This window comes from Cygnus atratus, chromosome 1, assembly GCF_013377495.2.
Source record: "Cygnus atratus isolate AKBS03 ecotype Queensland, Australia chromosome 1, CAtr_DNAZoo_HiC_assembly, whole genome shotgun sequence".
NCBI lineage: Eukaryota > Metazoa > Chordata > Aves > Anseriformes > Anatidae > Cygnus > Cygnus atratus.
The window spans coordinates 24,788,016-24,803,674 of record NC_066362.1 but is presented as its reverse complement, the minus strand read 5'-3'; the positions used below and the strand labels follow the sequence as shown (position 1 = coordinate 24,803,674).

The following is a 15,659-nucleotide window of genomic DNA, read 5'->3' as shown; positions in this document are numbered from 1 at the left end:
AAAGAGATGCAAAAGCTCTTCATTAATTCTCTGCGTTGTTATTACTTCCCAGGAATCAGGTCTCAGCCTCACCAGACCACAAGGACATCTTTAAAGCTCAAGACATTTCTGTCATCATAAAAGCATATGTGCTAGTCACATCCTTAACACCTTTGCGGGCATTCATTCATTCAACCGCCACAGTCTGGCATCCACCCAAGAAGAAGCACTTTTCTGTAAAGGTAAAATGTTTTATTTCTTAGTTTCTGCACACTTTTAGGTAAAGTAGAGACAGAAAAACAGGTAATATGCATATTCTCTTTCCCCCTTTCTTTATTCGCAGTCCTGAGCTGATGGTGAATGTTCTCCTCAGGTACAGCTTTCATTTCTCAGAAAAAGTGGGGTTTGGTTCATGATGAAGGGGAGAGCTTGCCTGTGCAGTGGGAACTGTGAAGGGACCTGGGATTTGCTTGCTTCAAAGCCAATTTTTATTGGTGGCATTGGGCAGCAGTTGCAAGGTTGGAATTTTCTCTAAAGCACAGCTGCAGGGGTGCTCTGATTCAGTAACATCTTTTGCCTGCATATTGACAGTGTTGTAAAAAAGGAAAGTAAATATTTAAAATGTTTAGATTTCTTTTTTAGGTACAGTAAAACAGAACGGATGAGGGTCAGGGCATTTCCAAATAAGGGGAAGGAAGAATACTGTGTAGAGGGCGGCTCCCCATGGTCTCTAGGTTTTATGAAGAAGGATGTTTCACGCGTGCCTTACTTTGATTAAGTCTGGACATGTCCAAGTGCCTGGAGACACCACTCCAGGTCTCTATGTCTAGTTTGCTCAGCAGTCCTATGGATTTCCAAAGGTATCTTTCCATTCCTTTGTTCTTTCACCAAGGAACTGTCCTTGCAACATGGCAGCTCTTTGTGAAGGAACTGCAGTTCTGTGGCTGCTCTTTTCTGTTTCAAGGAACAAGTTCTCAAAGTAGCAGTGATTTTGTGAAGTGTCATAGCTCAACTCGTGCAGCAGCCATCAGAGGATGGATGCACTTTGCCCATGTAACTCTCTTGGGGTAGGAGCAAGTCTCATATTTGAATCAGTGTGAATGTTGTGGTATCACTGCCAGGACTCTTGATGATGCTAACCATTTGGTATGTTTTACAATTTTAGTTCTCTGAAAGTTAAATGCCTACTTTAATCTCATTATCTAATTCTAGCTATTGGAGAAACAGGCATCTCTGAAGTATAAAACATCCCACTCAATTTAGACACTATTTTTGGAATGATATGTTTTTTTCTGCTAGAAATGTTTGCTTCCCTCCTGTTCTGCTGTGACTGCCTTACAGAGCATGCCAAATTCTAGATGGCCAAAATTAGGTGAAATAAACCTACTTACCTTCATTTCACTCTTCAGAAGCTGTGGAAGCACATGGAGATAAATTATTTTGCAATTTGTCTGTGTCGATTTAGGAAGACTACCAAAGGTCACCCACTTTCAAACCTTGAAATTCAGTATAATTTTCTGTATTAAAATGCTACAGTGTTGAGAAGCATCACTATCATATCTGAAGTAGGCAGTACTTTAAAGGCTAATAGTCATTAGTGATTGTGATAGGGCTCTGTAAAATGGCTCCAGCTGAGGGAAGTCTGCTGAAACGGGTGCCACCCATCATTTACAGAGCACTTTGGCAGCTGAAGAAGCAATAAAAGTGATAGATAGAAGCAACAGCATGTCAACAGTAGTTCCAATCTGGTTACTGCTGCTGTGGTGTTACATCTTCTACAGCTTTAGGCAGACTTGTCAAAATGGCAAGAAATACACAAAAAGTAGGCATCACACAAAGCACATTTGTAATGATGAAGAAAGTTAAATGTAAATCAACAGAATGATGGAAAACAGGGTGTATAAGACTGTCTCTCAGCTTAAGCAACATGCCCTATAAAGAGCCTGGGAGGAGTCAGGAAGTCTCCAAGAGAAGCAAAACAGTGAGAATTTACGTAGTGGCCAGGCAGCACTACTGGGAAAATCATAAAAAGTCTTCTGTGCTTGGTGCAGAGGCATCAGACAGGAGTCATCAGAAAAGATGGCAGCGGTCAGGAAAGAATACCTGGGAGGTTTGAATTCAAACATGGATATCCTGTGAGATGAGATTGTATCAAGTTTCTAGTAAACTTTATGGAGCCATCACTTGATGCCAGTGAGATGTACAATGCTAGCATAGTGATCTCCTCTCCCAAACTATCCAGTGGAGCTATGCATATTCGTTCTAGCCAGGGAATGTGGTCCTGAATGCATATGAATGAGTATTTGGTTTCTGCCAGCTCCAGTGTGTAGGAAGGGAAATTGTTACGTAGTGAAGCTCCAACCTGTCAATAGTTAATAAAGACGGAAAGGGTGTCTAAGATCTGTTCTTCCAGTGGTTGACAGAATACCCACTTGTGTCACTGGGACCTGATCATGCCTATGGAAGAGACTTTTGTCTGGAAAAAATTCCTAGTGTATAATGTTTGTTGGTTGTTTGTTTTTTTTTTTTTTTTTTTTAATTTTCTGTGTTGCCATCATAGATGTGTTGCCTTTAGTAATGTTGCACAATAATTTGGAGATTTGATTTGGAGATCTGTCTGCAAATTTTCTTGTACCAGTGTAATTAAACCATTATGGGTAAGAAATAGATCTACAGCTGTGGCTGACTTAGTTGCAACTTTACTAATGCAAATTCAGGATATTTGATCTTCTATGCACAATAACCCTTTACCTTTGCTGGAAGTAACCAGAATGGGGTATATGTGAAGGAGGCATTTTTCAAGACTGGATACCAAATGATACCAAATGATTTAGAGAAACTGTGTAAAGAAAATAATAAATTTGAAGAGTTAAATACTACGTTCTCCACTGCTTCTTTGTTAGAAAACTATTATAAATGACTCTTACTGTTCAAATTTGCTTATCCCAATTGGAGTGACAAGACTTCACAATGAATTCTTGAATAAGCATTGGCCAAATAACAGTTCAGGAGGAGCTCAAGTGCATTGTACACACCAGCTGCCTTTTTTTTTTAATTTTTTTGGGGGGGGTGGGGGAGAGATTATGCAGATTTTAGTAACTTGGTTCAGAAAGCAAAAGAAGCTAAATATTTAATTGGCATTAGGATTTTGTGTGTCATTAAGGAGTGACAAGAGTGCAGCTCTAGATTTGGGCCCTGGTTGGAAAGATGCAGGAAATGCAGGGGAGGGAATGGCTTTCTGCCACACAAATGTTTTGCTATGAGGCTTGCATAATAGCTTTATTTCCTTGAGGAAAATTGGAAACCCTTTATTTAGACCATCTGTGCTTTGAAAAATTATTAATAAAATAGAAGATTTTAATTTTGCACATGGTATCAATTAAAGGAAGGGTCATTGTTAATGTGTGCAATAATTGCCTTCATATTAATTGCCTATGAATGTGTATTGAACAAAAAGGTGACCCATGAATAATTTTCTGTTTTATAGAAGCTGGTTTGTAAGACACTCATATATGATTACTTATCTCCAGGTTTGACATACTATAAATTATCTCCTTTGCTCAGCCACTAGCCTTTCCCAACCCAGTCCCAGTTCATAACTAAGGATGCATTTTTGTAGACTCTAGTGGTGCCTCATCCTGTGTCACCTGGGAAGGTGTTGGGGGCTGCTTTGAACTGCCCCCTCTCTGGCTCACTGTCCATTTGCTCAACTAAAATATAAGTCAGGTGCTTCCTGGATTTGAATTCATTGACTGGTGTATGTGCATAGACCTAGATACCCCTAGTTGAAACTATGATTTTAAGTGATTTTCAAGTTGTGCAGTGAAGTAAACGTAATATATTAAAGCTGTTTGCTGTTGCTTAAGCTTTCTGTGGTATAAGTCACTATAACTTTCACTGAAATTCTCTTTCTAATGTATTAGCATTTGAAAAATTGAGTAAAGAAAAATATTTTTCATACTTAATATATATGCAAATAAAACTGGACCCTCAACTATCCAGAAAATATGTCTTTTAATATGACATGGAGGTCTGGCTTAGAGCAGAATGCTGAAAATTAGATTGCAGTATTGCCCTCAAGTGGCCAATTTTGATACTACTTCAAGTAAAATTCAAAGATGAATATCAAATAGAACGCATTCATGCAGATAAAGAGCAAAATGCTTAAAAATAGTGGAAAGACTCAGGATTTTTTTGCTTTGTTTTATTTTTGGATTACCAGTTGTTGCCCTAACACCTAGCGAGAGCAAATGCAAAAGCAAATTACCATCAACTCTTAAAAAGATTGCAGGTTTATTTGGGAAGAAGAATTAAACGTGTGCATTAGGTGCTGTAAGAACTTAGCATGTGCATTTCACTATTCTTACAAATAGCCTGCGCAGAGAATCAAATTCTCTAATGGTCCCACTCCTGGGAGATTGAGCATTACATAAATGCTGTCTTTGTTTTCTGTCCTCATAACATCTAGAACCCTATAATTTCTCTTTTCACTAATATACAAAAAAAAAAAAAAAGTCTGTTTGGACTGGGGAATATCAGAGATATGCTTATCTGACATACTGTATCTGTCATAGAAAGGTACTCATTAATACTTAGGCAGACTGTACCTGCTTCTGGTAACCTGCAAGGTAAGACGCACTGAAGTGGAAGTGGAATATATATCTTTATATTTAATAAACTCCAGTGGACTTCAATGCTATGGAGCTCTCTAATGGATTTTTGAATCCGTTTTAGCTTTTGGTCTTCCCAACAACCTGCAGCAATGAGTCTCTAGAGATTAATTATGTAGATTTTTTTTTCTTTGAAACTTCTACCTGATTATTCATTTCATGTCCCTGATTCTTGTCTTTAGAGAAAGAATGAGTAATCCTTCCTTCTTTACCCTCTCCATGTCTTTGCCAATCTGTCAGGCAGCGTACAAATAGAATTAAAATTCTTCCTGGAGCTCTTTTCTGCTCTTCTCAACATGAACATCTGAGTTTCTTTGGTAACAGCTCTAGACTGATTATTCTTTTACAACAAGCAGGTGTGTCATAAATAAATCTTAACACACTAATCCAGGCCCTTAGCTCTCTGTTTTTCTTCTGGTTCATAGATCTTCTTGCTCTGGCTCTTCAATCCAAGCAGCTTTGTAAACATGTCTCCACGTGGCTCCCAACTTTCCCAGCCCTATCTCCTGTTATCCTGATTCCTCTTCTCATTCTTCCCTTTCTGCCTTCCAGCTTCCCTTAATCAAGCTGATCCACATTTGTTTCTCACAGCAAGCTGGGAAATGTTGTTAGTAAATCACCTTTACTTTTCCACTAAGAAGTTGATGCTGCATTGGGAATCAATTCTTAGTTCAGACACATTCAAAGGACCCTATTTAGTGGTTGCTGAAGCTAGTGAACATCAATAACCAGTGACATCAATAATCTTTGAACTTAGCGTTAAGAGCAAAGATCTTTAGAGAAGTTTTCTCAGAGGGTCTTTTCTCCTTTATTCACCAGCAAAGATTTAAAATAAGACATCCAGGAGCAAACACTGAAATAGGTGGACATTGTCCACTGAACTTGATAAACAAAGAATATACTCCGAGTAAGTATGCTTAAACAGTTCTGAGGGACAAGAGGGTTTGTTGTTGTTTTCCACACCTTTTAGATACCATTTCTTTATAATAACTTATGCAAAGAAAAAAATATATATATCAATGTGAAATTTACTGTATAAAACAGCTGAATAACATCCTGGTTTCCCCCTTCATATAACAATAACATACATAAAAATAAACCACTAGTGGACTAAACAGACCTACCTAAAGCTAACACTATCAGCTTATGATAAATTACTGCACTGTTGAGATGTATTCTAGAGCCACTGTTTTTGATTATGAGTAGTTTTTCTCCCATTATATGTGTTAAAACTATATACTGTGATCAGTGAAGAGGTTTGTCTGCGCTAGCAGGCAATACAGGAAATAGTTTCATTTCAAAATCTGTTTTTTTTCAGGCCTTCTGTGTGGAATCAGTCTATATTTTTACAGACACTTTAGATATCTAGATACATCCATAGATATAGTCAAAGAGATTCTTGTGTGTGTGTAAGAGTATTTCTGTATCTATGAACAACTACTTACATGCAAAAGTATTTGGTCTTGGTGAAGAAATATCACCAAATATAGATTCAGTAAGAAGAATAAATGTACGAAAGTGTACTGAAAGTACACAGCTTACACTGAAAAAGTTAGAAGAGTGATTGAGTTTATTCAAGTGAAAACATTCTTGGCTATTTTCAAAGAGAGGTGATTACATTCTTTTGAGACCCTGCAGATCCAATTGATCAGAAAGACGCAAAAGCTCTGATGCATACCAAAACAGTCTGGAGAGGATACCCTTTGTTATTTCAAAAAGTGCCTTTTATTTATTTTTATTTGATTTTATTTTGTTTTGTTTTATTTTTAAACCAAAGGTCATGTTTTATATCAGCAGCAGTAAACATTGCTCTCGAATATTATACTGACAACTTTATCTGTCCTCTAGTTTTGAAGGTTACAACTAGGGGCCAATATCATTTCAAAATGTATTCATACAAATTCTGTAGAGGGTGATGCATCAAATCCCAAAGTATAAACCTCAAAATTGCACTGAATTACTCAGTAGCTCCAATGGCTTTTCATCTTCTAGCTCCTCACCTCTTGTGTAGGTTCAGAGATCAGCTACAGCTCCCAGGGTGTGATGCTGTTGCGGGAAAAAGCTGACAAGCTCACATTGTTTTAACAAAATCAGGATAGAAGTGGTTAACTGGTGATACGTAGTTAACTTGCAGCCAGTATTAGTAACACATGCAAAATCATTATCAATACGAGAACAGAGAAACCATGACACCAGAAACTTCAATAATGTTAATAAATATTACATAACTCTAAACATCCTCCTACAAATAGCCCCCCCAAAGTTCTAATCACACCCACCCATCCACGCACTCTTATGCTCTCCCTGTCTCACAGACATCATGGGTTACAAAGATGGCCCCATTCTCCTGGGGTACGGGTTCTCTACTTTCATGCACCTCTGGTTGGACAAGTGGGAGCTCCAGCTCTGCATGTACCCTACCCACTCTGTGTGTGCCCACGCAGGAGCCATGCCAATGCTGACAACCCAGTAAAACCCTACAGTCCAGGCAGAAGCTGTGGTGCTGGTGGGCTGACCTCTGATAGTGCCTGACCAGGTTTTGCCTGCTGCCGTCTCTGCTCCAAAGCCTCTTCCCACCCCTGCTGCAAATTTTCATGCTTCTTTAATGTTATTTTTCAAGCTGACTCCTTCCTTCTATCAAAAGTCACTTTGTAATTTCCTGGTTGCTGTTTAATCTTGCTGATGGTTGCCTTTATCATCATCAATTTAGGGCAAACACCCTCCCAGACAGCTTTGTATATTCAAGTCACACAGATATTTTTATCCAGAAGATTTTGTCAAGGGTGGGCTGTGTTTTGTCAAGGGTGGGCTGTGTGAGCTCTCCCGGGTTATATCTCCTGCCTGTCTTCAGTGTCTCATTTAGATTCCCTGTACACTCACTAGAGGAACAGATCAGTTTCAGATTGTAATTAATGTCACCATTTCAAGATGTCTACCTTAGGATGGCATAAATCATGCTTTTGAAGTGTCTGTCTTGTGCAATGAAGTGTGAAAGGAACCGAGACATTTACCTCGTACATAGACACAAGCCACGTAATTTTGTAGGGTGGCATTCCTCCATAGATTTTGACACCTAAGTGAATTGTCTGCGTGAGAGTTGTGCCTCTGAACTCCTATTTAACAGAAAGCTAATCAATGCAGTCAGCGAAGGTAGGTGTTTTAAGTTTAATTAAGTTAGTTAAGAATAATCTTTCTTGTTTATCTTGTCATGTGGCAAGACTATGCTAGGACTGAGCTGGAAGGCAATCCCAGAAGGATCACTACAGTTTGTTTTAACTACAGTAAAATTCATTTACATATTCTGTGGAGTGTTAGAGTCTGACACCCAGTGCACGCAGTGAGTGTGCTGTGTCTGCTCCTCAGCATGCTCTGAACAGGCCTCCTAAAACAAGGGATGGAGGTAGAAGACACGGCTGTCTGAATCAATTTCTACCCTTCCTCAAGCAAATCCTCAGCTAACCATTCAGCTAGCTGCCCTAGGCTGCCCCAGAACCTCTCCTAAGAAATTCATTCGCAGAAAACATGCCAGAGGAAAATCCTCTCAAAGGAATTACTACAGTCACCATAGCATGCAGCCCCGCAGATGGCACGCTCTTCCACTCTCCTTTAGTGTCCATGAAGCTTGTCAATTAAATTGTATTTTTTTTCAGTCTGTCAGGCCTTTTACTGATGGTACAGTGTATTTTTGAGGAGTCAAAAGAACCCATGTCACTGAGATCGTTAAGGCTTATTTTAATGACTGCAGATTTAAAAAAAAAAAAAGAATTCAAAGAGGGTAGAGAAAAAGTATTTTTAAATTAATATTCTAGCCAAATACTCTTTTCCAATGGCTTATCCTAAAGGAAGAGTGGTTATCAGTGAGCTAAAGGTCAATGAGTTAAAGTGAATCTTAAGAATATTTGTGTTTCTAGTTCATTCTGCCTTTAAAGAAAATGTGCACTTGATTTATGTAATTTGACTGCATTTGCACATTTTCTGAAAAGCATTACATAAATGTGCGGAACACACCCCTGACTGTATGCATCCAGCGTGTGGATGAACATTTTCAAGCTCCTGAGAAGTCTTGCAATTCTGTATACAATGGTGTCGTTGTACAATATATATGTCCATGTGTGCATTAAGTTTTACAGCCTACTAAAATTTAATCCCTATACCTCTGCTTAAAAATTTGCCAGCCAGAGGTCAGTTTTCTCCCAGACTAAATTCCTGTGATTGCCACCAGATTTTTCCATTCTGTCCTCTTTTCGCTATTCAGTGCTGCTTTTAATCAGCCTCAGTTAATAACGAGATTGAACCTTGCTGGGCAGGAAGTGTGTTTGCTCTGAAGGTGGGAGAACATGCGTCATCTGTAGTGATCGTCTGAAGTAACCTTCAGCTCAGTGGCTTTAACGTGTTGCAACTGAACATAGATATTTATAGATTTTGTTTGGCACACTTAGAAGAATGTGAGGTTGCTGCAGGTATTCATATTTTTATCATCCCCAGTCCACATACTCTGCATTTTCCCTATTGGGTGCTGAGAATCCTGTGGAATATGACAGAGTCAAACCTAACCTGAACTGGTTTGAATAGGATTTTTTAATGAATTGGAGTTGAACCGGGAGTATTTTTCTGTTGTCTTTGTTGGTCCTGAACCAAGCTGACTAAATATTTGTTTTTAGTCATTGTTTTAGAATGCATATTGTCCTAAAACCTGATATCCCCATTGAGGACCTGTAGAGCACTGATTTTTTCTAATCTGCCTAAGGAGGGCTGTAACTAAAATGCAATTCCTTGGAGAAGTCAGTTTTATTTCAATGCCTGTTGTGTTGGAATCGGTTTGCTATTTTAGCCAACAGCATGCTGTGAGTGCAAATAGGGCAAATCAGTCTGTCTTTCAGCAATTCTGACTAGAAATACATGCATAGTGTATCCCTTGTGAATCCCTGGTGTATATCCTTGTATGGAGAGGAGAAAATGAGCTAATGGAGCTTCTTCTGTCCCTTTTGCCCTTCTTTCCAATAATCTCCATCTCTCCCTGTAAAGTTCTTCAACTCCTTATGTGCAGCAAAGCAACACAGCTTCTCACTTAGCTCCTCAACACCCACTGCAGATATAGAAAATTAGAGAAAAGGTCAAAGCTGGTGTAGCAGGAATGTGAATGATGTACAGGATCTGTCAGAGATGATGGAGGTAGCTGTCAAAGTCAGCTGAAGAACCACCTTGAAGAACCACGTCTCTTTCTGGGGAGATGTGTCTTCATTTTTAATTTTTTATTTCACATGAACTGATTAATAAACTGCTATTGGCTTGAACCAGAACTGAGACAAAACAATTTCTTTCAGAGATGATTATAAATCAGAACTGATATGAAAAATGTGCAGTTTTGTATTCTTAATCTTTGTACTATTCTGTGGGAGAAACAAAGCTTGGGTGATCTTAGACTTTGGGAAGCTTGCAATGAAGTGTATTCTGGTCTGAAGATTTTTTCCATAGTCTCTTTCTACATTGCAGTTCCAGGGCTCTTTTGCCCTAAAGGTTTATGGAATTGCAATACACATAGATAACTTCCTACAGTATAAAAATACAGTGTGATGTTTTTCAAGATTGCAGCATGATGCAAATATCCAAATGGCAGAGCTGACATTATATATGCAACCTTTACTTTGTAGTTTCCTGGCAGTCAGAAGTTTAATTTTGTAATATAAGTCATTCAGTTTATTTATTTATTTATTTCCTACTGGCATTTCACACAGCTTTATCAGAAACAGAATAAAGAGTCCCAGGCATTGCAAACCTCCCACCCAGTTCTGCGCATGGGCCAAATTTGTTTTACTCAGTAAAGCTTGAGAAGGGCACTGCTTGTTAGGATCAAGTTAATGGCACTGAAGACAGCAAAGCAAAGGAGGATCAGTGTAAGCTGCCTACTTGAGTGTTTGCCATGGCTGGCTGTAGGCGATACAGTGGGGTTTTTGTTTGTTTGTTTGTTTGTGTATTTGTTTTTGAAAAGGAAAGTGGAAAGTGCTTTTTACATTTAACTGTACTATGCTGCCTGAAGAAACTGAAAAGGCAGTCATTCATGCCAACACAGACCAACGTGCTTGACAGTATTCATGCTCACAAGGCAGGCTCCAATGCTGTCTAGAAAATTCCGTGGACTAAAGTGCATAGAATTCTGTTGAAAGGAGATCTGGTGTCAGCACAGTGAATGCATCATAATGCATCACCAATAACTGGCGATGTGCAACAGGGGACATTGCTAGGTCCAGTCTGTTCAACATCTTCGTTAATGGGCAGAGTGCACCCTCAACATGTTTGTAGGTGACAGAAAAGTGGGAAGAGTGGCTGATCCACCAGGGCGTCAAGCTGCCTTCCAGAGGGATCTCCACATGCTGGGGAAATGGGCTGGCAGTAACATCATGCAGTTCAACAAGGAGAAGTGCAAAGCCCTGCACCTGGGGACAAACAACCCCAGGCACCATTATGTACTGGAAGCCACCCAGCTGGAAATCAGGTTGGCAGAAAAGGACTTGGGGGTACTGGTGCACACCAAGATGATCATGAGCCAGCATGTGCACTTGCCATAAAAAGGCTGATGCTATCCTGGGCTGTTTTAGTAGGAGTGTTGTCAGCAAGTTGAGGGAGGTGATCCTTCCCCTCTACCCAGCACTTGTGAGGCCACATCTGGAGCACTGTGTACAGTTCAGGGCTCCCCAGTACAACAGAGACATGAACTTACTGGAAAGAGTGGACTCAGGGCCACGAATGAAGGACCACAAATTTAATGAAGGGGCTGGAGCATCTCTCATATGAGGATAGGATGAGAGAGCTGGGACTGTTCAGCCTGACGAACGGGAGGGTCAGGGGGGATCTCATTGATGTGTATAAATACCTGAAGGGAAGGTACAAAGAAGACAGAGCCGGGCTCTTTTCAGTGGTGCCGTGTCAGGACAAGAGGCTGTGGGCACAAACACAGGAGGTTCTGTCTTCTGAACATCAGGAAGCACTGTAGGTGACTGAGCACTAGCACAGGTTGATGCAACAAAACCTGCCTGTGCTCCACTATTCACTGGTGCTCTGTGTTGCTCAATTTCCCTTTCCCCAAATCTCTGCCTGCAGTGCTGAGGAGGGTGAATTTGCTTGAGTGATGAAAGCAGCTGAGAGCACATTGTTATGCAGGCAAATGTATATGTCTCTAGGAGGATTCATGGCAAAAACCATCTGCGTGTGTAAAAGTCCAGTCAACATAGGCTGTGGTGACTGATCTTTTTTTTTTTTTTTTTTTTTTTTTTTTTTTTTTCCCCGACACCTTTATTCTATATTGTGTTTAGAGCTTGTTAACCTGGGGTAAGGATTCAAAGTGAAGGTCAGGTGGAATAGCCCTTGGCACAGTATGTTAACAAGATAAAAGGCTTTTACTATGATTGTGCTGTTACCTACTGCTGAAGCAGTGTTATGATTTCTGTTGCCCCAAACCAGTTGATAGTAAAAGGTTTTATCAAAGAAAGCTTAGACTGTGAGCAATATTTTTTAAAACCATTGCTACAGAGTCTATTTCTGATATACTTACTTGTAAACAAAAGCACATTCTCTGTCAGTGTGCTTTGTGGTGCTTTTCATGCCTTTTTTTTTTTTTTTTAATGTGCTGATGAATAACAACTGAAATTGCCATTCTAAAGCAATTTTGATTTCTACCAGCCTTTTAATTTATGATCTTAAGCACTGGTGTAGTTAAGCACTGGTAAATGTTCCCAAAATATATGTAATTTTTTCACAGCTGCAAAAGTTTTTTGAGATGTTCTTCAAAAGCAGTTCTCCCCAGCAAGCCTTTAACAATATGAAGGAAGCTATAAGCAAACTTCTGCTTGTAACTGAGGTCTTCAGTGAATTATCTGCCTCAGGACCAAGCTCTTTCAATCAGTAAGTAACTTGCAGCATTCATTGCTATTCTATTGTTAAAATAACTCCTTAGATAGTAAAAATTGTAGAAGATGCATGATTCCTAAAATAACAAAATCCCCTCTATTTCATTAATCCTAATAGAATGAAGTATGGACACACTGTATCTAGGGGGTAAAACTCTTCAATATCCACAGAGTTTTTAGTTTGTGAAGAGGTTGTGATAAATACCGAGGACCAGATACTGTGTCCTGATGAAGTGTTTCAGGCAGCACAAATGAACAGAAGTCACTCAAAAATGGGCTAGTTATCATAAAGTTGTATCTCCCATTAGTGAGCACTCTGTCATATGTCAAATATTTAAAAGTTACAGTAACCCAGACTGTTCTGAACTGGCCGGGGCAGGGAATACAAACAACAAACACTGCAAAAACCTTATGAAATGTACATTATGAAAGGTACTCAGGCACCAACATTAATTTTTATGTGAATATTGAATCATTGTAATCACTTCTATTAGAGTCTTACAGTTCTTACACATAAATCAACATTTATTATGTAATATGTTTATTAATTAAAATTAATATTTGTTATATATATGTTATGTCACATCCATTACTTTTTAATGATAAATATTAAATAAGTTTTTATTTATAATGCTTGTATGTTTTATAAATATATTTGAGAACATGGGTGTTTTAGTAGGAGTAATATAAATCTCATTATTTGTCAGGAATAAAGTTTACATTCTGAGTGAAGACAGTTGAAAGGAGGCAAGGAGTATAACAGGGATAGGACTATTTTTGAAGTGGTCCAAACTCTTAACATTTGTTTACCAACAGGATAGGTATCCCCTATGTATATAGCCCAAGATTTGCTTAGGGTTCCTGGCCCATGTCTTCAAACATCCCCCCAGGTGCATCTGGGTTCAGTAAGCCCAGCAAGTTTCACCTGATTGACATCTATTGCCCTCTGAATGCCTCCAAAGCTTTTGTGGGACTTCATTCTCATCAAAAAGCATTTCCTCCTCCGGTCCAGTTCACCTCCCTCACTGGTTTAAAAGTCAGCTGTACAGGTACTCTTTAATATATCACTGCTTTCATCAGCTCAAAATGTGACTCATCAATGGCTAAGGCTGCTGACTCTTAGAAATGTTTAGTCTATATTGTATGCTTTCTCTGGACAAAGGTGTGTACATTTTGTCATCATAGCATATGTTTCACAACAGTATCTAACTTCATTGAATCTGATCCCTGTTATATTGTATTTCAGATGCAGCCAGTGTTTTCAAATGCTAACCTTTGACATTGGGTTCAGCACCTCCTTACACCCAGTAGTTCTTGAGGTGAGTAAATGACACTGAAATGTTTCTTCTTGAGTGTTTTTGTCTCCAAGAATGCCCTAAAGGTTGCAAGCTTACTGAACGCAAGAAGAAGGGTATTGCTTCACCCCCCAAAAATTACACCAAACAGAACAAAGCAGGGAAATCTCTGTGATAGTTGCCCTCGAACCTCTGAGAAATGGACAAATGCATTAATATTAATTTTGCCTAAAAGTGGCAAGTAGCTGTGGGAGAAACCAGTTGGGAAGGGACAGAGTTCCTGTGCTGAAGTTCACCACATCATATAAGCATGCAAACCTTTCAGTTTTAGCTTTACTCCACTATTACCCCAGAGAATATCAGCTAAATAAAATGTATAGGAAGCATTGCATGCAATTAGAGTTAGGTATTAACTGTGCTAGAAAAAAGCATGAAGAGAGGAAGTTAAAATACCACAAATGGCTTTTAATACAAATTAAAGTTCTGTGTGGAGCTGGGAGTCAGACTCAATGATCCTCATGGGTCCCTTTCAACCTGGAATATTCTATGATTCTTTAAACTGTAGTGTATTTCTTCAGTTCATGTCCTTCCTTGACTTCCACTATGCTGCCTTCTTCTGCTGTGTTGCCTTCTTCCCGGACAGTCCTCAAAGCCCTCAAAACCTGAGAAAGGTGACCATTAACATAAACTCACCATGCCAGTTTTGTACCATTCCTGTCTCAGAACAGCCCAGACAGAAACAAAAATTGTACTTATTTCCAGCAGCTTTTCATTACCCTTGTACATACACGCATATATCTGGGCATGTAAAATCTGTCTGTATGCAGAATATACAAAAGGGAAAGAAGATACTAGTAAATATATCCTGGGAAATTACAGGAGACATTTTTTTAAATTCATCCTCAGTTAAAATCTGTTCAAGTTTCTAGTAACAGCAATGCAGTTAATATCTCCATCCTTCACAAAGCCAAGACCTTCTAAACACAAAGGAAAAATGGACATATAAAACAAAGCATCCTGGCTTGTATCAGAAATAACATGGCCAGCAGGACTAGGGCAGTGATTGTCCCCCTGTACCCAGCTCTGTTGAGGCCGCACCTCAAGTACTGTATTCAGTGTTGGGCCCCTCACTACAAGAAGGACATTGAGATGCTGGAGCATGTCCAAAAAGAAGGGCAACGAAGCTGGTGTTGGTTCTAGAGAACAAGTCTTACGAGAAGCAGCTGAGGGAGCTGGAGTTGTTTAGTCAGGAGGAAAACAAGCTCAGGGGAGACCTTATCATACTCTACAATTACCTTAAGGGAGGCTATAGCAGGGTGAGAACTTGTCTTCTCTCCCAAGCACCGCATAATAGGGCAAGAGGAAATAAATGACCCTAAGTTGCACCAGGAGAAGTTTAGGTTGGATATTAGGAAAAATTTCTTCACTGAAAGGGTTATGAAGTATTGGAACAGGCTGCCCAGGGAAGTATCTGAATCCCTGTCCATGGAGGTATTCAAAAAACATGTAGATATAGAGCTTCATGATGTGGTTTAATGGTGGACTTGTCAGTGTTAGGTTGGACCAGATGGTCTTTTCCAACCTAAATGATTCTATGAAAGTTGGCACAATTAAAAGCTGGATTTAATTAAAGATTTAAACTGGATAATTAAAGACTGGACACCAGGCTGCATATAAATTCTACCAAGAGTTGCTAAGAATTATAGACATAAAGTATAATGTTCTCCTGCTTGTGTAGCAGCCTCAACCATCAGTCATAATCTATGTGTGTATGGTAAGTCTGTACTGTTTAATAGTTTCCTATGAAAAAA

The 15,659-nt window shown here is 39.2% G+C and overlaps 1 protein-coding gene across 1 annotated transcript in view; it reads left to right on the top strand.

Annotated features, from left to right (window-relative positions):
- CPED1 (cadherin like and PC-esterase domain containing 1) overlaps positions 1 to 15,659 on the top strand; it is a 147,515-nt gene that overhangs the window by 51,322 nt on the left and 80,534 nt on the right. The window contains exons 6-8 of the mRNA XM_035559378.1: positions 53 to 221; positions 12,406 to 12,548; positions 13,800 to 13,872. Coding sequence (XP_035415271.1) covers positions 53 to 221; positions 12,406 to 12,548; positions 13,800 to 13,872 — 385 coding nt within the window. The remainder of the gene's footprint in view (positions 1 to 52; positions 222 to 12,405; positions 12,549 to 13,799; positions 13,873 to 15,659) is intronic.